General features: G+C 58.8%; 2 protein-coding genes across 11 annotated transcripts in view; both read left to right on the top strand.

The window, feature by feature from the left end:
* PEBP4 (phosphatidylethanolamine binding protein 4) overlaps nucleotides 1-9,956 on the top strand; it is a 77,401-nt gene extending 67,445 nt beyond the window's left edge. For 3 of the 8 annotated variants that reach the window (XM_065041007.1, XM_065041004.1, XM_065041003.1), the window contains one exon: nucleotides 377-1,268. In XM_065041007.1, coding sequence (XP_064897079.1) covers nucleotides 377-748 — 372 coding nt within the window. In that variant the 3' untranslated portion in view covers nucleotides 749-1,268. Of the gene's footprint in view, nucleotides 1-376; nucleotides 1,269-3,328; nucleotides 3,375-4,394; nucleotides 4,577-9,356 lie in introns of those variants that run through there. The other 5 variants (XM_065041005.1, XM_065041010.1, XM_065041009.1 and 2 more) reach the window with 4 other exon arrangements.
* A 10,098-nt stretch (nucleotides 9,957-20,054) lies between these two features.
* On the top strand, nucleotides 20,055-24,531 carry EGR3 (early growth response 3). 3 transcript variants are annotated; one of them, XM_065040962.1, is made up of 3 exons: nucleotides 20,465-20,605; nucleotides 21,208-21,311; nucleotides 21,616-24,531. In XM_065040962.1, the coding sequence occupies exon 3, from the start codon at nucleotides 21,624-21,626 to the stop codon at nucleotides 22,653-22,655; it is 1,032 nt and encodes a 343-aa protein (XP_064897034.1). In that variant the 5' UTR covers nucleotides 20,465-20,605; nucleotides 21,208-21,311; nucleotides 21,616-21,623; the 3' UTR covers nucleotides 22,656-24,531. The 3 variants fall into 3 exon arrangements, with proteins under 3 accessions (XP_064897033.1, XP_064897034.1, XP_064897032.1); XM_065040961.1 differs by lacking the exon at nucleotides 21,208-21,311 and having other exon boundaries at nucleotides 20,055-20,605; XM_065040960.1 differs by lacking the exons at nucleotides 20,465-20,605; nucleotides 21,208-21,311 and adding an exon at nucleotides 20,635-20,830.
* The last annotated feature ends 2,409 nt before the right edge of the window (nucleotides 24,532-26,940 follow it).

The raw sequence follows: 26,940 nt of genomic DNA, 5'->3' as shown, positions 1-26,940 counted from the left end.
TGGCATAATGACATTGGCATAACGGGATGTGACATTCAGAATTAAAAAAAAGGAGAATTATTTGCATGGTAGGGGCTGACAGTCTCCTTGGGGCACAAAACCCCTGTTTGATGGTGATGGGAGCAGCGAGGGTGGTCTGGAGCGGGGAGAGGGTTGATGTGGGCGAGCTGGGGTGGATCGGGACCATCCCACACCCCGGTGTGGGAACCGGGCTGAACAACCGGCGAACACGCGAATGGGCAGCTGGGCTGGGAAATGCCAGAGTTTGGGAGTGCTGGGAGGGCCCTGCCCTGCTCTCTCCACGCACAAATAATTGGAGGGAGAGTTTCTCTTGGACCCGTTGTATTTTGTATATTTTTCTCACATGTTTTTTTAGGTTGGAAAGCTCGGAGCAGGACGAGCCGGGGTAGGAGCGATCCTCCCTTTGGCGAAACCCAAAGTTTGCACCTTCCCCTGCGAGGAGGCGGTAGAACAGATCCCGCTCCAGCTGCAATTAGCATCTTATTCCTTTATTCCTTGTTCAAGCCTCCACTCCGCTTGCAAGAGGCCGGTTTGCCATCCCGCCGGCTCTGCCTTTCCTGGGATGCTCCCGAGAGACGATTCCGAAATCCTGACCTCGTTCCAAAGATCACAGAAAGCCAGAATAACGACTCGGGGCTGCTTTGAAGCCTTTTCTCCCTCTCTTCAAGCTGTGAGCAGCGCAGATTGTCTGGGGATTAATTTCCCCGCGTGGCTAATTGTTGGTTAATCACATCACCTCCCCACGGGACACGGTCCCCATCACCCAGATGGGGTCCCCAGGGCTGGGATGGGACACGCTCCCGGCGCAGTGACAGCAGCCCAGCCCTGGGTCCCATCGTCATCTGTTTGTCCTGGTCCCCTGCCAGCGATTGTGCCGATTCCCACACCCACTTTTCCATTGCCCTCCGTCCGTCCTCGCCTGGGCGAATCGCTGGCGCTTCTCGCCACCCAACCCTTCTTTTCTTTATTATTATTATTATTATTGTTTTTTCCCCTCCTCTCCGATGGGATCAGACACGTTCGGGAGAGGGGGAAGAAAGGAAAAGAAGGCAAAGAAAAAAAAGATCAAGAGAAAAACAAAATTGTGACTCACTGCCTTCTTAATTTATTTGTATTTATTTATTCCCCCCGCCCTACGCTGAGATGCGCAACAGGCAACACTGAGGCTGTGATCTACACGGATGCTGTCCAGCTTGGCAAAGGGTGTTGGGAATAATGTTCTCCTCTCTTTTTGGCTGAGGAAAAGAGGCACGTAGAGCAGGTCCTGGCATGGAAATGGTGTGGGTCAGATTTTTTGGGCTGTCCAGATCTCCATGCGAGCGTCCCACCGGCATCCCCTGCCCCACACAGCACGGTTCGGAGGGTGGGAATATCCAATTCCAGCTCCTCGGCGGGGGAAAGAGAGAAAGAGAAGATAAAAGGCTGGAAAGCTCAAATGGTGTCATTAGAAACTATTAATGCTCTCATAAAAGGGCATTAATAAACACGCCAGCTCATTAGCATCCATCAGCTCCCCTCCTGGCAGGGATTTTTGGGGGCTGCTGATGTGTGATGCTCCCCTTGCCCTCACCGGCATTGAGCCAAGGGGCAACAGGCTGTGGGGGAGCAATTCCTCCTTGCAAACCATTGCCCCCACACTGGGAAAATCCCATTTCCCACCTGCGAGGGATGGGAAATTCACAGGAGCAAACGGGGCTTCACACCCGACCCCACCAGCATCTCTCACAGCCCATGCGCCTTGCAGAGTTTGCTCCCTTGCTTCCAAAATAACTGGTTAGTATTACAAATAAAATAAGGCAGGGTTTACAGTGCTCATCCCGACTTTCTCCCTCCCGCCCTCTTCCTGTTCTCGCCTCTTAAAAGGAGATTTCTCCTTTGACTCTCCCGTCCCCGGGGCGAGCCAGAACCCGCAGCATCTCGGGGCGAGCAGGGAACCCGCAGCAGCGGGGAGGAGGTTCAGCCGCTCCCCAGCACCCATGGCCAAGCCAGGAATAGCAGCAAGGTCCCCGCCGCAGGGGAGCAGCCCTACCCGGAGCTGGAATTAAAAGAGAAGCCTTGGAAAAGCGGGGGCTGGCGGCCAGCCCTGCTTGGGGTTTGCTGTGAGGTTCTGCTGGCAGCCCAGCCCCACAGCGCACATCTGGGGGAGCGGGAACAGCTGGAGGGGCTGGGCACACATGGCTGGGGAGAGCGGATGTGCACATCTGGGCAGAGGGGGCATGTGTGTTGTCTGGGTATAGGCGGCATGCACTTCTGGGCAGAGTGGGTGTGCACATCTGGATGAGGGAGGCATACATCTAGGCAGTGTCGATGTGCACATCTGGATGAATGTGGCAGGCACATCTGCGCATGTTGTCCTTGCACATCTGGGCATCCCGGGTAGGGAGGGAGCCCAGCACAGCCCCACGTCCTCATGTCCCACCCCAGTTCACCCCCAAGTGCTTCTCCCCTGCACACCACCTTCCCCTCCCCCTGGGAACCACCCAAAATCTTACTCATCCCCTCTCCATGGGGATATTTTCATCTCTGAGTGTGACCCAGCGCTGGGACCCAATGGTCGGGGACACTTGGTCCCCGGTGACCCTCACCAGCCCGTGACTCAATGCAAAGCAGGTTTCTTTTCTTGGTGAAAGCAAAACCTTTGATCCCAAAGATCCAGGGAACCGACCCTGCTCCCCGCATGCACTTTTGCTTGCAGTTTATCTGATGCATCTTATTTCTTTCTATTTCTTTTTCGGGGTAATAACTCCCCGGGCAGGTTGGGACGGAGGAGCCCTGGCAGCGGCGCGTGTGTGGGCAGGACTGGAATAACGGGTGCTGGGGGGAGGATGTACAAGTGCTGGCAGCGTTGGTGGGAGGTGGGGGCCGATTGGGAATAACACAGCAGGTCAGGGGTGAGGTGGCTCTTTTGGAGCCAGGATGGGGCCAAAGCTCCTGCTGCTGTTCCCTTGTCTTTAATCCAGTCCTAGAGAGATGCTCGGTCTCAAAGCCTCCATCCTCCAGGAAAGCAGCATCCCAGGCCGCTGACGGCCCCACATGTGGGTGACAGCAGGGTGACAGCACCACCTGTGTGCCAGGACATCGTGCGTTGAGCATCTCAATCCCAAATACAATAAAATCCCCAAATAAAACCCTGGGGACACTCCTTCCCCACTTCCCAAGCTCCCTAATGACCTTTGCAAAGAAAACACCCAAAATGTTGGAATATGAACCCCTGGGGACAAGCGGGTGCAGCCGGGGGGCCTGTCCCCACTGTATCTTTCTCTGGGGGGTCTCGGTAGCACCTTACCCCTTCCTCTTGTCCTTGCAGGGTGCGGAGCTGAGGAGTGGGGACATCAAAGGACGTGTGTTGTCAGGTGAGTGTGGACCCCATGAGGACGCCGGGACACAATGGGGGGGACATGAGTGGCTCCCGCTGGGTGCTGCCTGAAGTAGGAGCCACTTTTTCTCTTATTTTTCTAGAGGCAAAAGTGGTTAAAAAACCCTCCCCGGTGGCTGGAATAGCTCCAAAGCAGCACAAGAAAGAGAGGGGTGGGTGTGTGTGTGCGGGGGGGATGCAATCAAAAAGAAAACCACGAGATAAAAGCGGGTGAATCCCAACAACATCTGTGATGTTGCATGAACAAAGACTTGGGGTTCCAAACAGGCTCGTGGAGTTCACACCCCCAGGGACTTGGGGAGAGGGGTCAGGGGGCTCGTCTGGCTGCTGGGCACTGAGTTCTGGGGGTTCAGCCTCTTGTCCCTTGTCATTGAGTCCTCCTGTCCCCAAGGGAAGGCGAGGGGTGGATGTCCCAGCTCTCTCTGTCCTCACCAGCCCGTGACAATGCAGCTGCATCCCCAAGCCAGCTGCAGGCCCCACATCTGGGCAGCCAAACACCTGCAGCAACGTGGGGAAACAACCTCAGGCTGCCAGTAACCTGCGAGCTGCTGCTTCCACCACCAGATCAGCCTCCTCCCCCCAAAACTGGGCATGGGGGGGCTGCAAAAGCTGGAGCGCAATGGCCGGGTGATGGAGGAGAGGTCGGGGCGCTCGGCACGGGGGCGAGGAGCACCCCGGGGCTCTGGAGTTGAAAGAGGAGGAGGAGGAGGAGAGGGCGGTGGCTGAGGTGGGGAGCAGGTTATTTCAGGAGAGGGAAAACAGGAGCTGGCCCACAGGCCAATTTAGGGGAGATTTGGGTAAGGGAGGGGATGGGATTGGCGGGGTACAGCAGCTGCTGAGCGCTTTCTCCCTCCAGCCCCACACACCCCCAGGGACCTTGGTGCATGGTGATGGGTGGGAGAGCTTGATTCCAGTCTGGATTGGGCCAGCGTGTGCTGGTAACACTGGGAAGCGGGTCCTATGCAGGATGCTCAGCCGTTATCTTTTGCATCCCCAGATTACATCCGCCCCACGCCCACACCCCGCAGCGGGTACCACCGCTACCAGTTCCGCCTGTACCGGCAGCCGGCTAACGCAACCATCGCCCTGACCCGCGAGGAGAGCATCTCGTTCTGTAAGGACCAGCTGTGTGGCCCCCCCACCCCAAACTGCAGCCCGAGGGGTTTCCTGGGGGTACGGGTAACGCTATGTGTTCGGGCATTCCCAAAACGCCATCTTGGGGATGCTCGTTTGGGGCAAAGGGACTTGGAATCCTTACACGGGACATGGCTGGGGTGTCAAATCCTTTGTGAATCAGCACAAACCCTTGGCAAAATATCTGGTAACGGCCTGGCTAGCGGGATCGGGAGGAGGGAGAGATCTCTTGGCCATGAAATCGGGCCGAGTCCTGGCTGGCACGTCCGCCCTGGGTTGCATCACCGCCAGCTTGGAGCGTGCAGATAAGGATCAGACCTGGAGATGGTTTAGCAACGGATTGCTCAAACGGGGCTGACACAACGCCTGCCACCTCCCAGCTCCCCTCCGCCCTATGCCGAGCGCGATGGGGCTGCCACCTCCCAAAATTGCCGCACGCCAAGGATGGAGGTGAACAGCCAAGACCCCCAAGATGCGATGGGACCATCCCCGCTGCTTTGTCCCGGATGGGTGCACCCCCAAACTGGACAGGAACCCATCCTGCAAAGCGCAAAGCGCCGGTTCCATCCCCGGGACGGTGCGAGCATGGGGCACCGCAGCTCACGTGGCCTCGGCAAGGGAAATTTCCAAACTTTCCCAGCCGGGAGCACAGCTCGATCGGCAGGTCAGGTCGGTGCCTCTCGCCTGACTCACCCCCGCGCCGTCTTCACCAACACGGCACATCCCGGCAAGCTTCTTGTCCCCAAACCCCCCTGCCATTCCCCAAAACCCACCGGGACATGATGCTGCGAGTCTCTCTGCGGGTTATTTCTGCCCTTCGCTTTGCTTTCTGGCTCATTAGCTTTGTTTCTTAATGACGTGCGCTGAAGCCACCCCCCTGCCAGCGCTGGGGCACTTCCCCAGCCCCTCGTCCCTGTGTTGTCAGAGGAGGGGACTCCACTGCTGTCACCCAGGGCCACACACCGGTGTCCCCATCACAGCATCCGGGGCTGGGATGGGAGCCTGAGACACCCACCAAATGGCTTTTTCCAGATAAATCCTCCTTTTAGTGGGATGTGCATCCCCAGCTCCCAAATCTAACACCTGAAGGGGTTCAGCCACCAGACCCACATGTCCCCCAGAAGATCCTCCCTTGTCCCCATGGCCCCAAGGCACAGAGTGGCTGGGTGCTCCCCACCTCATGCCATCTCCATCTCATCCTCAAGTTCTTGGTGTCTCGAGGGTTTTGAATAAATCTGTTCTCAGGGACCGTGATGGGATGAACACCGATGGAACCGCTGGCACATCCAGCCTTGTGTGGGTCACCATCACTATCACCATCACTGTCATCATCCCTCTGGCAGCTTGTCCTGCTTGGGGACAACACGGAGCCCCATGAGAGTGTTTCTCGGGGACAAGCTCCCCCCATCACCCCCTGCCCAAGCAGGGCTATGGGCTGCACGCTGGAGGCTGAACTGGAAAAGGCGCTGGGCCAAACTGGGCTGAACTGGGGAGGGTGGCGTGTGCTGGGCGGGATGGCAGGAGCTCGGTGGCAGAGCCGAGGGGCTGGAGCCTCCAGGAGAGGGCACTAAACTGGGACCTGCTCGTCCCCACGCCTCCCAAAGAGCCATTTCTGCTGCACATCCCCGGGAAGTCAAAAAGCGAGGGGCAATGGTGAGTATGGAAAATAAATCAGTGCTGCTGCTTCTGGCCAAGGGTGATGGAGCACCCTGCTCGTGTCCCGCCGCGACACAGCACCGGTGGCAATGGGGAAACCAGTTGTTTACACCAGAGGTGTTTCTCCAGGCTGGCTCTTGAGCAAAAAGGCTTGTTTCATCACCAAAAAACCAGCATCCTGATCCTTCTCCGGGAGCGTTTCTGATCAACCCCTGCACCAGCCGGCTCCCTAGCTGTGCAGCCTCAGGCAAATAACCCTCTTGCAGCCTCAGTTTCTCCACTGGAGCATGATTCACTCTGCTTTTTGGCTGTGCAATTGAATTGTCAGGGGGCACAAGCTCTGCCCCCCTTGGGACTGAAGATGGGGAGCCTGGGGGTGTCCCCGAAGCTGAACGGGCACCAAAAGGCAGTGCAGCCCTTCCCCCCTGCTCGCCCCATGTCCCTCCCAAGCTGTGTCCCTTACCAGCCGTGTTTGTATTTTGGGTGAGATGCGAGATAACAGTTTGTGGTCTGCAAAATGTCACAGCCATGGCGGGGAACCCCCTCGGCCAGGGGAATTCGGGTGTCCAGCCACAGTGGGGTGGCACCGGGGACATTTCCACCCATCCACAACCCATGGGAGGATGGGGGCCATTTGTTTTCCACCTCCTTCCTTTCCCTTGCCGGGTAACTTTAATTAGCAGAGGATTTTGAGGCTTAATTGCACCTGCCCTCTGGTGCTGTATCTCCCTCTGCTTCCACCCTGCTGCACCCCGGTGTACATGGGGAGATGCCCCCCGGTACCCCCACCCCTCCTCCTGCCCCAGAAAGGGATTTTACACCTGGAAATGCATTTTTGTCACCCAGCAATGTCACCTTCGGGATGTGGCGAGTCCTTTGGGGAGCAGGGGCCCAACCGGCCGCCCTCCCCATGGCTCCATCCAGCTCCAGCATCTCATCGGGGCAGCGGCGTTGACTCACGGACCAACCTCGCTCGTCTCCCATCCGCCCAGCTGGAAAATCGGGTCGGACCGGGGCCCGGCGGGGAAGGAAAGGCTGCGGCTGGGCCAGGAGACAGCGGAGGGCTGCGGGGAGCACACGGTCCCGGCCAAAGTCCCCGGGTGTCGGTTAATGGTGACCGAAGCAGCCGGCGGCTTCCCGCCCACCTCTGCCAGGACATCATTAATCTTGGTGGAAAAGCATCAGGGCTCCTATCACGGAGAACGGCCCCGCTGATGAGGCTGATAAATTACAGCCCCCGATGCTGCGGGGGAGGTGGGGATTGCTGGTTTTGGGGGGGGCAGGGTGTGAAACAGCCCCGTGTATCCATTGCTGGAGGGTCCCCGAGCTCCCCTGAGCCCAGCGGCCACCCCGTGCCTCAGTTTCCCCACCCAGCACCCAGGGATCACGCAGCCGCTGCGCGTGTGGGTGTCGGCGGGCGCTCAGATAAGGGTCAAAGCGCGATGATATAATCCTGCAGGAAATGAGCTTGAAAGTGGACCAAGCCGCAGATGAAGCGTCGCATTGTTTTGGCAGGGAGAGGGGCCGGCGGCACCGCGACCTCAGCTCCCTGGCCAGTCCCGTGGTCCTGGTGACTCACGGCCCGTGCTCGATTCGGGATGGTTTGCAGAGGGACGTCACCCTGGGGTGCAGGATGTCATGTTGGGAAGGCGCACCCAATTTGGCAATGCTCCCAAGGGCTTGGATTTGGGGTGCAGACCCCCAGCACTGGTACCCACCCGGAGCATCGCTCCCATGGCCAAACCAGCGGCTGCACCCGGGGCTTTCCCCGTGGCCGGTCCCGGTTTCCCCAGCGGGATGGGCACAACCGGTGCGATGGCAGGTAGGAAAGTAGGTCAGGAAAAACCCTCACCCTGCGTGCGGCGACGACAAAAGCTCGGCCCCCCCGGTTCCTTTCATCCACATCTCTCCAGAGGCTGCTCCAACATCAATGCCGGCTCCTGGCACCCCTGGGAATTGGGGGAGCCGCTGCATCTCGCTTTCACCCCACTCCCGTGGGGCACCGGCCGCTCCCAGTGGAGTTTTCTGAGCGCTTTGATACCCATCGGATGAAAGGGGCACTGTGGGCACAGTGGGAGCATCCCCCTTTGGGACTCCAGAGCTGGAGGAGATGGATCAGAACCCGAAGCAAGAGTGTTATTTGGGGATGGAGGTGTTTGTGGAAGGTTTTGGTGGCCATGCAGGGGTACGCTGGGGGTCATAGCCATTGCCTGGCAAACCTGAAGCCCCCTCAGGCTCCTGCATGGGGACCTGTCCCCCTCCCTGGGCTGCCATGAAGGCTGATAAAACACAGCTCCATGTCCCAGCTGACAGCGACTCTGATGAGACGCGGTGGGACTGTCCCTGCCCTTGGCTTCTTTTGGGTCCTCAGTGGTGGCAGCGACACCTGGGACACCCCCAACCTTACGTGTTTCACCATCTCCTCCCAGCTGGCATCTCAGGGTGCAGGATCTGGTCTGAGCATCCTGCCACCCCTTTCCCAGGCACCAGAGCATCCTCTTTGCAGCTTTTCTCACCTCTTTCACCGTGTGAATTTTGGGGTTGTCCTGTGCAGGGACAGGGGACATTCTATGAGCTGTTGGGAGGTCACAGGGTGCAGCAGAACCGGGAACATCTTTGGAGCCCATCAGGGGGTTTTTTGGCCACGGCAGGGCCTGACTCATTGCCTGAGGAAGATGGGGAGCATGTAGGGGGGAGCTTGGCACCCCCCGAGCCATCGCCGCCCTGCATGGGGTGATGCAGCAGCTTGGGTTTTGCTCAGCACTTTTATTTTCAAGAGCAACGGAGACAGTTTTGCTCGGCTGGGGCTGAGATGGGGCAGATAAGGGCTGCCAGGCTGCGGTGTGACATTAAAGAGCAGCGCCAGGAAGGGGAGAGGAGGGGATGACAGGTTTCAGATCAACAACAAGCCCCATGTCCCCAGCTCCGCCACACCACAGCCATGTCTCGGGATGGAGGTGGCAGTGTGAGCTGCTGGGGTCCCCTCATCCCCGGGGAAAGTCCCTCTGGCCAGGGAGGGTGATGCTCCACCAGCCCCACATCAACACGGTGCAGAGTGGGGGATTTGGCACAAGGGTGCATGGGATGCAGCAGGATTCAGCCCCAGAGCATCCCCCCCACGTCCCAACCAACACCCAACCTTCCTGACCCCCTTTCCCTCTCTCCCCAGTTCGCTGGCCACTGATGAAATTTGTGAAGAAGTATCGGATGGGGTCCCCGGTGGCCGCCACCCAGTTCCTCACCAAACACTATGAGGATTAACGCAACTCATCGAGACCCCCGTGATGCGCCCACCCTCTACCAGCCCCGCTGGGCAGAACGAACCCCAGCTCCTCCTCTTCCAAACCCCGAGTGGACTCTCTTTCCTCCCAGGGTGACATCCTAAGCGTGAAGGCAATGCCAGGCATGGCCCAGGATCACCAGGGGATGGGGATGGGATGGGATGGGATGGGATGGGATGGGATGGGATGGGAATGGGATGGGGATCGGGATGAGATGGGATGGGATGGGATGGGGTGGGGAGGAGGATGCAGATGCAATGGGATTGGGATGAGGATGGGGATGGGATAGGATGGGATGAGGATGAGGATGGGATGGAGATGAGATGAGAATTGGGATCGAAATGGGATGGGTCCATCTGCGGGGACCCTTGGTGACACCACACGGGGTGACACTGTGGGAACTGGTCGCTGACTCCCTTTTCCCCCGCTTGCTGCCTCAACCCGCTTCTTTTGGAAAGCAAAACCAAAATTAAAGCCGTAAATCAGAAGAGCTCTGCCTGCTGGCCACTTAGCTGGACCTGCCTTTTAATTAGCTCTTTAATTAGGCTTTCATCTAGGACTCGGTTTTCTCCGAGGCTTGGATTCGCCCTCCTTGCAGTGCGTCCTTGGTGGCTCCGCTGTGACAAGGCTGATTTTATCCCGCCGCTGGCCAGGAGCACTTTGAACAAACTGTGGGCAGCGAGGCCCCGGGAAGCGTTTTGCAGGCTGGGGAAACTGAGGCACAAAGGAATGACTCGCTCACAGCCCTACGGGGAGGTTTAGCATCATTCAGACGGGATGACGATGCTCCTGTTGCTGCATCTCTCCCCTGCATCACCCCCTGGGTCTGTCCCAGAGCAACCTGCTCCCGATAAAAGGGAGAAAACGGGTCTGTGACATCCCCAGCAGTGAGAGCGGCTTTCACTCCGTGCCGGGGGGTGTTAAACGTGGTCGGGACTTTCCCTCCAGCAGGAAATGGCTGTTTATTGCCTCGCAAGGGCTGAATCACGCAGGCGCATCGCACGGGTCCTGCAAAGCTCCGCCGGCCTCGTGTCCCACCGAGAAGGGTTGGGGTGAGGGGACAAGGGGGATGCTGGGGGTCCCGGCGCCCCCCGGGGTACATGCCACTGGGTGAAGCTGCAGGACACAGCGGGAAAGGAGAACAACAAGAAAAGGAAACCGTGTGAGATACCGCAACCCAGGGAAAAAAATACAAACCACACTGCCCAGCTTTGCCATCGGCGTTAAAATTAGCAACAGGGGAAATGACACTTCGAGATGTCATGGAAGTCTGCTAAAGTTGGATTTCTCCTTCTCTTTTTCTATACTTACACTCTCTTTAGGGTGTAATTGGCCCGTTAGGTTAATGCAGAGGGACTGGTGTAAATGAAAGGTCACGCTTTGTTGACATCCTGCAGCCAAACTATAGTCATCCTTTCCTCCCTGCCTTTAATTCCTTGTGGCTGGTGTGTTTATTTTTGGTGGAATGAGGAGAGAAAAGGCAATCGGATGTTTGTCCTTCTAGGAAATTATCACCATCGTTCTTGGTTTAAATTTGAGCTGAGGATGAGAGGAGTCAGACGCTTGGAGCAGGATGGGATGGGATGGGATGGGATGGGATGGGGATGGAGATCGGGATGGGATGGGATGGGATGGGATGGGATGGGATGGGGAGGAGGATGGAGATGTGATGGGACTGGGATGAGGATGGGGATGGGATGAGGACGAGGATGAGATGGAGATGGGATGGGGATGGAATGGGATGAGGATGGGATGGAGATGAGATGGGGATTGGGATGGAGGTGGGATGAGGATGGGGTTGAGGATGAGGATGGGATGGAGATGGGATGAGGATGATGAGGATGGGATGGAGATGGGATGGGATGGGATGGGATGGGATGGGATGGGATGGGGTGGGATGGAGATGAGGATGGAGATAATGGAGATGGAAGTGAAGATGGAGATAAGGACAGGGATGGGGATGAGGGCAGGGCCAGGCATGGAGAATGAGGACGGAGATGGGAATGGGAATGAGGACAGAGGATGGGGATGGGGCTGAAGATGGGGACAGGGATGGAGCTGGAGATGGAGACAGGGACCAGTGCAGCCAAAGGACCAGCCAGCCTGGAGCCACAAACCCCCACCTGGATGCACACAAGGCCTTCACAGCATGGAAAATATTAATTGTGGGGGTTTGGTTCAATTTTGATAATTTACAAAGAAAGAAGGAAAAAAAAAAAAAACAGGAGGAAGCCACGTAGAGTCACTTTGCGCCGGTCCCACCCCCTTTATCTGTCCTTCCATTCGCTCACCATCAGTACAGGAGAGAAAAGAGAAGCTGAGTCTCTCACTGCCTAAATGTAGAAAGTTTTGCTTCTAAATCAGTTTGTGATGGAAAGGAAACACGTCACGTCCCGGGGGAAGTGGCTGGTTTTCAGCAGCCACAACCCCAGTGCTGCAATGGAACAGCCCAGCACTGAAATAGCTCCACGCTCTGTTATTGTCACCAATATAGGGTTTTTTTCTCTGTCTACATGTGTCATTTTTAGCATCCAGAGGAAGTTTTATTTGTATTTGTTACCTCGAATTTCCACTGTCGTGGCTTTTTAAACATTTTTTAAAATTTTTTCTTTTTACATTTGAAGATCCAGGAAAGGGGCAGGAAAAAATAGAGCGGAGGGAGCTCAGGTGTGATGGGCTCAATGGGTGGAAAGTGGTACCCGCGGCACCGCCGGCCTCTCCTCCTGCATCTCCCAAGCATCCTGGTGTGAGCGCACCAGCCCTGCAGAGCCCGAGGGGGCTGAAATTCAACAGGCGTATGGAAACACGTGTGGGTTTAGACTCTTCCAGCCCCTTCCCAGAGCAAACCCACCCGCTCGATGGGACAACCGAGGAAGAGGAAGACTCGGGGTTTAAAAACTATCACAGTGCTTGTGAGAATTGCATGTTCCTGGTGAGCAACGGCAGCTCCCAGCAGCACGTTGGGGGGTGTTTCTTTCCAAAACCGGGCTGGAGGCCAGAAGAAGCCTGCGCTAAATGCAATCCCAAAGTCAACAGGGTAATAATTACCTATTTTTAATGATTATTGAAATAATTACTGTAATGAGAAAAAGTCTCAGCCCCTGTCTCAAGAGGAGGTCCCATTCCCTGATGGAAAGCATCACTCCTGCGGTGGGACCACCCCCGGAAAATGCAGATTATGGGGCAGGGGATGTTAAGGAACAGGTAGTGGGGGCTGCCCCTTGCACCCCCTTGGCCTTGGTGGCACATGGGGACAATACAGGGACAATACAGGGACAACCCAGCTCTCCGGGAGCAAAGTGATGGCAGCAGCTCCCCCTTGCACAGGTCCTTGCACAAGAAGGGATTAGCAGGATCAGCTGCTGATGATCTAAGCGCATAACTATATCAACCTGTGAATTAATTAATGAGATCTCACACTCCACCATGGCACTATCTGCAGATCTGATGCACTCCTCAAGCATTCAGTGAATTAAGCCTTGCTGCAACCCCCTGCCCCAGGGAAATAGGTCAAGATTGTTAATCCCCATGTGCCGGTGAGGACAAGGTGGGGACGCACATGACTGCACATTTTGGGTGTCAACGCTGGAGATTTTTGCAGGCAAGCCGAGCACCAACATCCCCATGGGACTGGGAGGGGACTGGGCTCCCTGGATCAGCCCTGAATGGGCGATGGGCATGGCTGGTGGGATGCTCTGGTACCCGGTACTGTGGATACACAAAACCCCCAGCCCGGGGGTCCTGGGGTGCAGGGCTGGGGCTGGTGCTGGGTGCGCACAGCAGGACCCGTGTTCGGGATGCTGTGGATTCCTCCCGGGGGCTCCAGGAGCGGTGACCCGGCAGCCGGGCGGGCCCTGGGAGAGGCAGCCTGGGCTGCGGCAGGAATTTAGGGCTCCTGAAGTAATAGGGGAAGGCGTGCGAGGCGAGGACAGGGACACGTCCCCACCTCTGCATGCCACGCCAGCACCCGGAGCGGACTGGCAGGCAGCAAGAGGCACACAGGATGCTCCTGGTGTGATGGCTTCATTCATTAGTAATAATAATTATTTCTTATCGGGCCTCAAAAATGACGCGTGTTGTCAGAGGAGCTTTGCAGGGCTGTCTGGAGGAGCCCAGTCCCCCTTGGATTTGGGGGTCCCGGTTCCCCCATCCCACTCATGGTGGCTCAACGGGATGCAAACGCTGCTATTGAGCACAAGACGCTGCCCCGGATACCCAGACATCCCATCAAGGGATGCTCAGCAGAGACCAAAACCAGTGTTGGGATTTAGTTTCCTCTCCCAGCTCGCTCTCGGCGTCGGCCGGGCCGGGTTTGGGAAGCTCCCAGCCTCACCCGCTCCGCCGCCAGCACCAGCACCCTCAGATGTGGTTTGCCCCAAACATTCCTCAGTAGAAAAAGCAAACAAAAACCAGGTTGTCGATGGGGTGACCCTGGCCCAGCAGGAGCACCCACCATTCTCGGTTGATGCCAGGCGCCCCTGCCTGCACCACGCAGCCCCTGGCTTGTCCTCACTTGTCGGGAGCGCCTCGCTTCCCATTCCCTCCTCGCATCCCCGCGGGTCTTCGGCTAACCTCACATTTCCTCATCGCTAGGAAATGGCTAATTCCCCCCGGGCTGGTTTCAGTGGATGCGCAGATCCCTCCTCGCCTTTGGCCTCTCCCCAGTTTCTCCGTCTGTGGTTAAAGCCGAGCCCTGCAGTGCTTTCCCAGCCTTGGACATGCATCCTCGGATGGGCACCCACACGGTGCTGGGGGATGGATTCACCCCCAGCTCTGTGCTGTGTTCATGCAAAGTCAAGCCCCTTCCCTTTCAGGCAACATGTGAGGATGGAATTTCTTATTCCAGGGTGGTGAAACACTGGCCCAGGTTGCCCAGAGAGGTGGTGGATGAACCATCCCTGGAGACATCCCAGGCCAGGCTGGACGGGGCTCTGAGCAACCTGAGCTGCTGAAGATGTCCCTGCTCATGGCAGGGGTGGCACTGGGGGAGCTTTGGAGGTCCCTTCCAACTCCAAATACTCTATTATTCTGCTTCCCTGGCATTGCTGATGGACACGGAGGATTTGGAAAGTCTCTGCCGTGCTTTGGTGCCGGTTGCGCCACGAGCTCCGGTCCCATGAGGGAACTGCTCGCATCTCCAGAGTTGTGTGTCATGGCACAGTTCTCGGAGCTGAAACGCAAGCATGCATTTCCTCTTCTGTTTCTTGGTTTCAGGTTTTTAAAAAAAGCCCCAAAACCCTCCGTAGTATCTCTCTGCAAACCCTGCACTGCCTGGTCACTCCAGGGTTCCTGGACAGAGCCACGGCATGGAGGTTTGTGCTTGTCCCATAACGTCAGCGCTGGTTTTGTAGCCCCGTCTCCATCAGCTCTGCCCCTGATCGCTGCCAGAGGTCCCCAGGCTCCGAGCCCTGTCGTTCCCAGCGGTGCTGCTCCCTCAGGACTGCTTTTTGCTCTGGATTTACTATTTCATTTTCCTGCTAATCACACTGTCTCCTTATCTCTGGGTCACACTGCACCGGCTGCCACCACTATTGTTCCCCTGCTGCGGGTTGGATAATAACAGGAAAGACTCCAGGCTTGCAAACCAAAACCTGTCGCGGACTTAAATGACCCAGAGGTTCCCAGGTCCCCTCGCTGCCACAAGCCGGAGTCACTCGCTGACCCCAGGCCCTGAGAGCAGCAGAAAATCATGGGATGCTCTTTGGGGTGCACAGCACAGCTGGGCATCCTTGCTGTGGTGTGATGCAGGGAAGGGGACAGCGGTGATGGGATGCAGGCAGAGCATCCCCCACCACACCCCATGCTGCTGCGGGTGTTTTCCTGGTCTCCAGCTGGTTCCCAGTGCTGCCACCTTCAGGGACCATCCCCTGGGCCACCCAGCACCCATTTTCCTGAGCAGGATTCTCAGGGTTACCCCAGGTTCAGCAGGGGGGGTCTGCAGTACCTCTCAGCTCCAAGGGGCTTTTCTGCACTCCTGGAGCTTTCTACACTGATGCTGCACAGGGCAAGACAAGGCTGGTCTTGCCACTGGGGAAACTGAGGCAGGAAAGGCCTCCAGCAGTGCCCCAGCCTGGCTCCCGTGGGGACAGCACACAGGGACCTGCCTTTTGGGACCAACCCAGCAAAGCCACCAGCAACATCCCGAGGGTGCAAGTTCTGCCCACGGATCCCTTCACCCCCCGAAAAAGAGGAGGGAGGAGGGAGACGTGCGTCTCCTTTGCCATGCATATTTCAGTGCGAGTGGTTCTGGATATTTCCGGAGGAGGAGGGTGTGTAGTTTTTCACAGGCAAATCAGGAAAACCTAGGTGAGGCGGGAGACGGCGTTGTGGAAGGACGCAAGCCGTGCCGGGAGGGTGTTGGTCCGGGATCAGGAAGGCTGTCCAGCAGTTTCTCCTCACTGCAGTTCTCCCAGCCAAAGTTTGGCCTGAAATGAGGATTTCCCACACCCAGCAGCAGCAGAGAAAGTCTCTCCTCCTCCAGAAATTACAGATTAGCCCGAATCCCACCCTTAATGGTGCTGAGCATCTTCCACATCCAGGCCCTGGGTTGCCCAGAGAATAAATTGCTGCTCACACAGCATCTGCCACATCTGGGCAGCCGGTGTTTGCCAGAGGGAGGTGACACCGTCAAAGTGCCGCGTCCCACCCGTGCAGCCTCATCGCTTGCAAACAAACCACTGGCAGCCCTGAGAAACTCCGGCGGCTTCATCAGATACCTCCACGACACCCACCTCGCGGTTGGGGTGGCTGAAAGACTCAGGGGTTTATTTGTTCCCCTTCTCCAAGCTGCTCGAGAAGAGATTCTGTTGTCGACCATCCAAGCAGCCGCCTACGCACATGGCCCCGGTACAGTCATGCCTGGGGGTAGGAGGTAGGTGACCTTTCCAGGTCCCCACCAGCCACACTCTGTTTACAACTCTGTGACCTTACCAGCCCCAGATCTACATCTACAGCAAATCCAGGGGGGTGGGGAGGAAAACCTCCATGTTCTGCTAATGTAAGAGCCTCAAGCTTCATGTCTGAGCATCCTCTGTCATCCAGAGCCGGTGGCACAACCACGGCGGGTCCCCAGAGCCTAAACCCCACAGCTATGCACCGTGCAAAGTTTCTCAGAGCTCCTGAGATACCAAACTGTGTAGTGGGATGGTGATGGGCATCTCTTCATGTCCCTCAGCCTCTGAGGCTCAGCTCTGTCCAACCTTGACTCAAGCCCACCAGCATGGTTTAGGGATGATTTTAATGAGAACGAGCATCCCATTTGCCTCACCAGCCTCAGGTTCTCCTCCCTGTAAGTACGTTTATGCTGTCATTAATTAGGTGAAAAAAAAATAGCAGAGTAGTTCCCCGTTTAAAAGCCCGGTGGTCCCTGGAGAGCCGATGTGCAGCGTGGCCTCTCGGCACAGCCCGCTGCACCTGCAGCACTCACGGCACATGAATCACCCGCCGGGCGGCAGGTCCCTGTCACAAGACCGAGAAGAGCAGGCAGAAATCACCCATCTGCTGACAGCACCCAGAGGGACGTGGACCCGGTCCCCCCAGGGTGCCGGTGGGGTTTTGGCATGGGCATGGGTGTGCCTTGCCCACCTGCAGCATCGCACAGCCCCCAAGGGAGGAGCAGGGGCTGGGGGCAGCGGTGGCTCTTGGTGCTCACGTTTGCTTTGTGGATAAGCTGACAGCACTTTTTTGGTGTTGGTATTATGGGGAATGAACCCATTTGTGACACCACTAAACAGTGTTAAGGCTTGTCCCGAGGTGCAGGGCAATGGAGAGGGTGCCAGCAAGAGTTATTGGCATTACTGAGATGCCCTGATCAGGATGGGCTTCACATGGCCATACAGACCAAAATAAGTGAAAGGTCTCAGCTGCACGTTCCATTTAGACCCAACTGTATTTAAAACCATTCAGAGCATCCCAGGTGAGATTTTTTTTTCCACTCTCTTTGGGTAAACTACTCTGCTCAGGACTCTCCGATCCATTAAGCTGAGCTGTAACTAAACCAGTCCAATCCCCACGCGGCCGTTTTCATGCCAGTCTGAGGCTGCCTTGGTTTATTTTGGCTTAAGGCTGTTTCCCATCAACTAGTATCAAGCTACTATTAGTAACCGAGACGGTGTTGGTGCGGGATTAGGCCGTTCTCACAGGCTGGGCTTAGCAGCACACATCCCTCCTAGCCAGGCTTCTGGTCTAAACCAGGGCCCTTATGATTCAGGAGCTTTGAACTAGGTTTAAACCCTGCTGCAAGGAGTTGGGGTTATCGCTGCACCCGCAACCCCAGCTGCCCTGATTTGAGGGGGTCCCAGTGAGAAGCAGGTGCCACTTGGGGAGGGGATACAGGTGCACATTTGGATGCTTGCATCACCATCACCCCTTTGCTTACAGTGTGGGGGGCAAACACCCACCCGGGTCCGTATGAGCCAAATACAGGGCTTGGCCTCCTTGGGGTGGGGGGAAACTGGGTTGCTCTGTGGCGGGACGAGGAATCAGGTCGGTGCCCGTCTGCTCCGGTGCAGCACTTCCCAACGCAAGCCCCACCGGTGCCTGCCAAAAAAAAGTCCGAGAAAACCCTCACCCCCCCGCTATAAAGTCTGGAGGAACTGGGGAGGAGTAGTGGGGGTGTTATGGGTCGGGAGGAGCAGCTCGATTCTGGGGGGGGGGCGTGGGAGCCGGACACGCAGCGGGAGACCCGCAGCATCCCCAGGATGCAGCCGCGCTCCGACCGTGGGAATGCGCTGATGGGGAATGGAGGAGCGGGGAGGGGAGGGGAGGGGGGGGCTCGGCAGGACACCCCCACACACACCCCGGGTCGGGGCGGTGCTGCCCCGGGGGGGGGTGCGGGCTGTGGGTCCCCCCCTTCGCTCAGCGCTCCGCGCCTCCCCAGCGCCGGGGGCACCGGAACCGGCCGCCAAAGAAGGCAGCGGAGGCGGGGCCGGATCCAGACCTTGTATGGCGCTTCCCCTCGGCCGCCCGCCCGCCGCCCCGTTCCCCCCCCCCGGAGCCGCCGCCGCCGCGCTCCCCCAGGCCGCGCCGGGCCACGGGAGGGGCGAGGGGGGGCTGCGGTTAAAAGGGTGCAACGGGGGGAGTGGCAATGGGGGGGGGCCTGAAAATAGACTGAGGGTGCAAAGGAAAAGGGGTGACCTGCAAAGGATGGGGGGGAGTGATAAGGGTGCAAAGGATGGAGGGGAGGTGGAAGGGATGGGGGGGCTTTGGGAGGGATGGAGGGGCTTTGTGAAAGAGGGGGTGGCTTTGGGAAGGATGGGGGGGGGGGGCTCTGCGGAGGGTGGGGGTGCTTTTAATGAAAGCAGTGTCCTGCGATGGATGGGCATCACTGCAATGGATGGGGGGCCTGCAGTGGATGGAGGGACCTGAAGTGCATAGAGCACACGGGCCAGCACCCCCCCGCACTCATAAACAGGCCACTGTGGGGGCCATCTGCCCCCCCCCCCCCCCAACACATGCTCCCCCCCATCCCTGCACACCGCAGCATTCCTCACACCCCAAACCCCGAGGTTGCTGGCACTGCAGGGCCAAAATCCCCACGCCTCGCAGCACCAGCACCCTACTCCCCAGCCCCCCCGGACCCCCCCACAGCTGGCAGCGGGTGCCCGGGCCCCTCCAGCTGCAGCACTCCCGTAGCACGGATTTCATTCCCATTGCAAAGCCGGCCCTGCAGGAATTGGGTAAGTGGAGCTATTGCAACACAGCATTTTTCCATACATTTGCTATATAACTCGGAGGGTTTTAAAGATAGCATCAGTTGGCACACTTAGCACGAAACCACCTAATTACTGACGCCTTGGAAGTGCCAAACTTTTAAAGGGGGGAGGTGAGGTTAAAAATCACAGGCGACCAACAAGTGTTACCTGTTTTAAAGTATTCAAAGCACTGCTCTCCATGGGACCCGCGGCATGGGGAGGGGGCAGCTCGGTGCAACGCCATCTCCTCTGTCACCACTAGCCAGGGAGGGAATTTTAGGCTTCTGCAGCTCCAGCGCCTTCCCCACTGACCTTCTCCTTCCCACTGAACTCCAGGCTCTGCCTGGCGCTGTGGTTTCCCTCGCACATCTCCCATCCCGCTTCTCCCGGGCTGCGGGATGGGGTTTGTGGCCGGTTCCCCCCTCCTCCTGCTCTCCAGGGAGCTGGAGGGGAGGTGGGATAAAACCTCCAGGTAAGAGCCTGTCCCTGAGCATCCCCACGGGAGGATGCGGGGACGGGCACGGCTGCCCCCGCTCCTTCCCGGGGGGGACGAGCGATCCGGGCCGGCACCGGCCCCTCCGCGGGGGAAAACGGCATCGCTCGGCGGATGGGGGGTGTGTGCGGAGCGGAAGACCCCCGCCCGGTGCCGAGCGCCGGTGTCCGGTCCAGGATGCCCGGTGCCCGGTGCAAGGTGTCCGATGCCCGGTACCGCTCTCCCGGTTGCCCGTTCCCCACGCTCGCCGGCCCCGCTTCCTGCTTTCTAATGTTCCATTGTGCGGAGCTTCCATTGTGACGTCTCGGCCTCGGCTCGGCTTTGTCTGTCCATATATGGGCAGCTACGTCACGGAGCGCTCCCGCCGCCCGGATAAATCGGCTGCGGAGTCCCCGGCGGAGCAGTCGGGCGGCAGCGAGGGAACCTGCGAGCGGAGCCGAGCGCGGGAGGGAGCGGGGCCGGGGCCGGGGAGCGGGAGCGAGCGAGAGGAGGGGTTAAATCCTCCCACCCGCTTCTACAACCACATCTGCCAGCCAGATCGCCCCCTCCCCCTCGAGGAAACACCACCAGGGACCCACGGAGGACCGCGCCCCCCCCGCGCCCCCTCCTCCGCGGCCACCCCCGGCTCCCCCCCCCCCACCTCCTCCGCCTCCTCCTCCCTGGTCCCCCCCCCCACCCCGGCCCCCGCCCCAACTTTTTCTCTTGCATGATTTCCCTCGCACGGATTTGCCACTCGGATGTTGTTTCCTCGGGAGCTGAGCTCGGAGCCACGTTGAACCAGCCTTTTCCTCCAGTGCTATGACAGGCAAACTACTGGAGAAGCTGCCGGGGACCATGAACACTTTGATGAACCAATTGCCTGACAATCTGTACCCAGAGGAGATCCCCAACTCTTTGAATATCTTCTCCAGCAGCAGCGACTCGGTGGCTCACTATAACCAGATGGCTGCAGGTAAAGGGGGGGGAAGGAAAATGGGGAGAAGAGGAGGTGGGGGGGGGAGCCGGTGGGGCGAGGAGGAGGACGCTGTGGGTAGGGTGTCATGGAGCCTCGGAGGGAAGGGAAGCGCTGGGGCTGGGGAGCGTCCCCCCCCCGCACCCACCCACCCCTTTCCTCGCCGTGTCTCCGCGCGATCGCTGCAGGGCTCCGCCGAGCGCTGCTGCCGAGCCGCCGCCGCAGGTACGGGGACGGCGGCCGGGCTCCGTGGGGAGGAGGACACGGTGTTGCGGAGGGGGACGGGGAGGACGGGACGAGGGGAGAACGGCCCCGGGTCCCTGTGGCGCGGAGGGGCCACCCGCCCGCGCCGGGATCCGTGCGGGTGCGGAGGCACCGCGGACGCGTGTGGCTGTGGCGGCCGCCCCCCACCCCCAATCCCCGCAGCGTGGGCTCCCCGGGACGCGGCACCGACTTTCCCGGAGCGCGGGGTCGGCGAAGGGGGGGAACGTAGGGATGTGGGGGGCACAGGTGAGCGCCGAGGGTGGAGGGAGCGTCCCCCCAAGCCTCGCCGGGCTAAACCCCCCCCTCTCGTGTTTCTCCTCGCCCGGGGCTCGGCGCAGGGAAGGCGGCGAGTCGGTAACGGCGTCGGCGGCCGCAGCCGGCTCCGCGGAGTGCCCAGCGCTGCCGGGGGCTGGACGGGGAGGAAGCCTACCTGTAGCCGCAGGTACCTCCTTCCCCCGGCCCCACCCGCGGGGCGGCGGCGGTCCGTCCGTCCGTCCCCCCCACTCGGGGTAGCCCCGGTCCGCTCCCCGCGGGGGCGGCGGGGGCGGCAGCCCGGCCCCGCATCGCCGGGACCCTCGGCAGCCAGCGCCGCAGTACGCGGAGAGCGGAGCGGGAGGGAAGCAGCGAGGGGTAGGAGGGAGCGGGGCCGGGGGGGGCCCGGCGCATCCCTGGTGTCCCCCCCACCCCAGCCCGGGGCGGCGCGGCCCTCCCGGCTCACCCTGCCCCGCTTCTCTCGCACTTTGCAGATAATGTTATGGACATTGGCTTAGCGAACGAAAAGGCCGGTCAGGAACTATCCTCCTATTCGGGGACTTTTCAACCTGCCCCGGGCAACAAGACTGTCACCTACCTGGGGAAATTCGCTTTCGACTCGCCCTCCAACTGGTGCCAGGACAACATCATCAGCCTGATGAGCGCGGGGATCCTGGGGGTCCCGCCGTCCTCGGGCGCGCTCACCAGCACGCAGAGCTCGGCGGGCAGCATGGGGCCGCCACAGGGTGAGGTGGACCAGATGTACCCTGCGCTGCCGCCCTACTCCTCCTGCAGTGACCTCTACCCGGAGCCCGTCTCCTTCCACGACCCCCAGAGCAACCCCGGCCTCACCTACTCCCCCCAGGATTACCAGGCGGCCAAGCCTGCCTTGGACAGCAACCTCTTCCCCATGATCCCAGACTATAACCTCTACCACCACCCCAATGACATGGGCACCATCACGGAGCACAAACCCTTCCAGAGCTTGGACCCCATCCGCGTCAACCCACCCCCCATCACCCCGCTGGAGACCATCAAGGCCTTCAAGGACAAGCAGATCCACCCGGGTTTCGGGGGGCTGCCACAGCCACCCCTCACCCTCAAGCCCATCAGACCCCGCAAGTATCCCAACCGGCCCAGCAAGACGCCGCTCCACGAGCGGCCCCACGCCTGCCCCGCCGAGGGTTGTGACCGTCGCTTCTCCCGCTCCGACGAGCTCACCCGCCACCTTCGCATCCACACGGGCCACAAGCCCTTCCAGTGCCGCATCTGCATGCGGAGCTTCAGCCGCAGCGACCACCTCACCACCCACATCCGCACCCACACCGGCGAGAAACCCTTTGCCTGCGAGTTCTGCGGCCGCAAGTTTGCCCGCTCTGACGAGCGCAAGCGGCACGCCAAGATTCACCTCAAGCAGAAGGAGAAGAAGGCCGAGAAGGGCTCGACCGGCCAGCCCCCCGCTGTGCCCCCTGCCGCTGCCACCGCCACCTCGCCCCCCGTCGCCCTCGCCCCCGCCGTCACCACGTGTGCTTGAGGGACTGTGGGGGCCGGCGTGGTGGCACCCCCTCTCCTTCCTTGTCCTCCGCATCGCTCTGTGCCCGGGGGAACCCCAGGGATGGCCTCGCCCTCCGGGTTCAGGATGCCCGGGGGCTGCGCTGCACGGGTCCACTCTGCCTGCACTCGGATTGACCGGGTCTAAGCTGCCCACACCCGGATCCTGCCTGCACTTGGATCGTCGGGACCCACACTGCCCGGATCGCCCGGACCTGCGCTGCCCACATCGGGGCTGCCCGCACCCGGATTGCCCGCACTGCCCGCGTCCAGCACCCGGATTGTCCCGACCCGCACCGTCTGGATCCTGGCTGCCTGTTCCCGCACTGCCCGGGTCCGTCCTGCCTGCACACTCCTTGCCCGGACCCAGCTCACCCGGATCCCCGCACCCCGGTGACCGGATCCCTGCTACCCGCACTTGGATTACTCGCACTTCCCGGATTCGGGCTGCCCGGCCCCGGATTGCCCAGACCCGGATTACCCAGTCCCGGATTGCTCAGACCCGGCTCCCCCAGCTCCGGCTCTTGGGGCTGTCCACACCCCTCTGCCCGCACCCCGCATTCCCCCGGTGTCCAGCCCACCCGCATGCAGCTTTTCCCGGCTCCGGGAGCTGCAGATCTCGGGGATCTCGGTTGACCTGGATTCCCGGTACCCGGGATCCGACCCACCCGGTTTCCCCAAGGGTTGGGCTGGGCAGGATCGGGCCCCTCCTGGATCCGACCCGCCCGGTTCCCCCCGCGGGGCTGGGCTCGCCTGGATGCGGGTGGGGTGGATGGATGGAGCCGATCCGGCTCCTCTCTGCCTCGCTGGGCCTGGATCCGGTTCCCTGGATCCCCCTCGATCCTCCTCCCCTCTAGATCCCCCCTGCCCAGGCACCGCAGGTAAGCGGGCTCGGGTCCCCCAAACCGGGCTGGGGGCGGCTCTGCGGGTCCCCCCCAACTTCGGGGGGCAGCGGGAGCGACGTCCCGGCAGCAGCTTTTGGGTGGTTTGTTTTTTCCTTTTTATTTTTCCTTTTTATTTTTTCCTTTTTTGTTTTCCAGCAGAAGGGAAAATCTTTACAGAAGCGCAGGAAAAAAAAAACCCACAACCCCAGTATTTTGCCGAATACTTTTTATAATGTGAGATGTTTTTATTTTATTCTATTCGGTCACTTTAAACCAACCAACCGACTACGGAGGAGAAAAATCAATTAGTCCTCTATTTTATTTCCTTCTTTTCTTTCTCCTTCTGGTATGTGCATGTCATTGCATGACTGCTCTGATTTTTTTCTTCTTTTGTTTTAATAAAACTGTGCTCAGACATTTAAGCTAAACTAAGCAAAAATAATAATAATGACTTAAACTAAACCATCTTTGTTGCCAAAAGGTCGTGCTATCCAGGTTTGGTGTCTGCATGTGAAAAACAAATACATTAAAAACCTACAAAAAATAAAGAGAGGAGAAAGAACGCAGTCTAATTTATGTGAACCGAAAGGAACAAAAACTACCACAATCAGGTTTAACCACACGAACCTAAGGGAATGATATTTTTTGAAAGACTTTTGTATAAAGTTGAGTACTTAGAGAAAAAAAAAAATCATACCAGATGTAATATATTTTGTGGATGTTTTTATTTCTTGGATTTATAGTACCTTATACTAAGGTTAAAAAAAAAATTATGCTTGATATTGTGAAAAGGTGATAATTTTCACACACATTTCATTTGCTCATTTGTCACGTTGTAATGCAAATATGATAGTTAATGCATACAGCATTTTTAAGGGAAAAAATCAGAACTATTGAACTGATGTATTGTTGTACCATTTGCACTGTGAGCAAATGCTAATGCAGTAAATATATTGTGTTTGCTGACAATCAAAAGCTGTAGTAAATATCTTTATTTTACCTTGCTTACAAAAGGTCTATATTGGTTTGGAAAAAGAGTCTCTAATATGTACAGGGGGGTGTTAAAATGGCTCGAAATGTGTCGGACGGTGCCTCTTTGAAACCTGTTTGTACTTTTTTTTCCTAGTGTTGTATTTTCTTAAATACTTTATTTTTTTAATTACGATTTATTTTAATAACCCAACTTTTTCTCAGCCCCCCCCGCCCTTCTCCTTCAGTTCTGTTCGCAGGACAAGCCAAGACCATCCGCCCAGGACACCGGGTGACCCCGAAGGCGACCGTGTTCTTACATCCCTTCCCTTTCCCGGCCGCGCAGGAATGGGGTGAACCCCGAAGCCCCCCCACCCCAAAACCGCCACATCCTTGGTTTGCCCTTGACCTCGCGTCTTATTTTCCTCCCCGCTTGTGCCGCCGCCTTGACCCCATCACCGTTCCGCCGTCAGTTGCGTCTGTCGGATAACGGTGGGCGAAAAGAGGATCGCGCCGCTTCAGCCGGTAATGCCCCCGCGCCTCTCGCCGCCCAAATCAGCCCAGGTACCGCAGCCCAGAGGGGATTTTTGCCAAGCCGGGTGGCTCGGGTTAAAAATAACCCGCTGGATTTCACAGCCGGCGCTTGTATGGGTGGGAGAAGGAGCGGGATGAGATTTGGAGAGCGGTGGCCCACAATGGTTGAACCCTTTGCCAGGAATGGGCTGGAACCCCGGCTCTCCTGGAGCGGGAGGATGGTGATGGTTTTAGGGTTCCTTGGTCCGCGTGGGTCTGGTTCTGCTGGGCTGGAGCACGACTGGAGCGGTGGAGCATCCCACAGGGTTCCCCTTCCCCAGGGCTCGCTGGTGGTGCTGGTGGCCGCATTGGCACTGTGGTCGTTCCTGGGTGTGGAGGCACCAGCACCATCACCAAATTTCCCCGTCTTTCCATTTGCACCCACAGCCGGGCCCCGGAGGAGCAGCTGCTCCCCAGCTGTGCCCGTCCTGGGGTTCCGCTGAGCTCCCCGCCTTGGAGAGGCTTTAATTTTGGGGAGAACCCAGGGGTGGAGGGTGCCCGGTGCAGCTGCTCAGTGACTCGCGGAGCCTGTCCCAGCTGGGGACAGGATCTTGTGGCATTGGGGGAATCGGCTCCCATGTCCTCGAGTGGATTCCTGGGCCGTTGAGCCTTTGGTGACCGTTAAGATGAGGCCAGAGCGGTTGCCGGATTCGGTGTGGGACAGCAAGGGTGGCGCGGAGTCAGATTGAGCCCTTCCCTCGGTGCTCTGAGCATCTCGGAGGTCCTGCAGTGATCAGGGGCTGCCTGCTGGTTTCGGGGACACTGGTGTCCCCTCGTGTGGCTTGGGACAAGCCAAGATGGGTTCATATGAACCGGAGCTGCAGCGGACACCTTCCACTGGCACAGGGAGAGCCACCGCGGCCACCAGCACCATCTGAGGGTGCCGTGGCGGCGGTTGCACCCATCTCCACTGGTGCTGGAAGACACTGGAGATGCTGGGCACGGGCAGGCGGTGGCACGGCAAAGGCTGCCGGGAGGTGCCACAGCAGCGTCACCACACCCTGGCGAGGTGCCACCCGAGGTGGCTCCAACGCTTTGGGCTCCTTTCCTGCAATGAGGAGGAGGAGGGAAGGAGCCCATCAGGTGTCAACAGGGCATCGCGGCCGCCGGGCTGGGGACCCGGTCGCCGTGCGGGACCCCGTGCGTGTGGAGCAGGAAGGTGAGGAGCACCCTTGGGTGGCGAAACGCGTGGAGCGCGTGCGGCACCTTGCACGAAAAATGTTGGTTGCTACGGAAACACGGCACTTTCCATCCCCGTTCTGGGCTATCTGTGTTCTGGGGAGGAGGGAAGGGCTTGCCTGTCATGTACCAGCTCAACACAACTTGCTGCCTTTCCCTTCTCGACGGCGGCTCCGGGTTCCCGAGGAGGCCACCAACACCTCGCTCCTCTCTGCTGAGGCTTTGCAAGTTGTTGTTGGAAGCCCAGAGCTCTCCAAGGGATGGGATTTATTCTGAGGAGTAGCGCCGAGAGCTGAGACCCCATTCCCGGGGCTGGGAGCGACGAGGACCCACACCCAGAAGCTCCTGGTTTGCAGCTGGTGGATCTCGATGGTGCTGGGATCCTTCCCTGAGCTGCTTTGGCCACCGGCTCGGCCTCTCCTGCTGCCCCAGCAGGACACATCTTCTGCAGAAGGTCTGGATGGGTTCTGGATCGCCCAAACCTCGTCTCCCTGTGCCAGCGCCACACGGATCTGTCCCCCCCTTTCTTCCCCATCCCCGGGTCCAACCTCTGCTCTCGGTAGAACCTTTTGGAGGAAGAGCCTGGGGACAGGGTGACATGTGGCAGAGCTTCCACAGAACATGCTCCTCAAGCCCCGTGGCCATGGGGACACCCAGGACCTG

Source organism: Columba livia, chromosome 25, assembly GCF_036013475.1.
Source record: "Columba livia isolate bColLiv1 breed racing homer chromosome 25, bColLiv1.pat.W.v2, whole genome shotgun sequence".
NCBI lineage: Eukaryota > Metazoa > Chordata > Aves > Columbiformes > Columbidae > Columba > Columba livia.
Note: the sequence above shows the minus strand (reverse complement) of the source record. Positions and strands in the feature narration are given on the sequence as shown.

Excerpts from the sequence above, each read along its gene's own strand:
- EGR3 (XM_065040961.1), top strand. The coding sequence starts at position 20,452 with ATGACAGGCAAACTACTGGAGAAGCTGCCGGGGACCATGAACACTTTG. Across the intron at positions 20,606-21,615 it reads CTATAACCAGATGGCTGCAG|ATAATGTTATGGACATTGGC; the intron begins GTAAAGGGGGGG and ends CGCACTTTGCAG.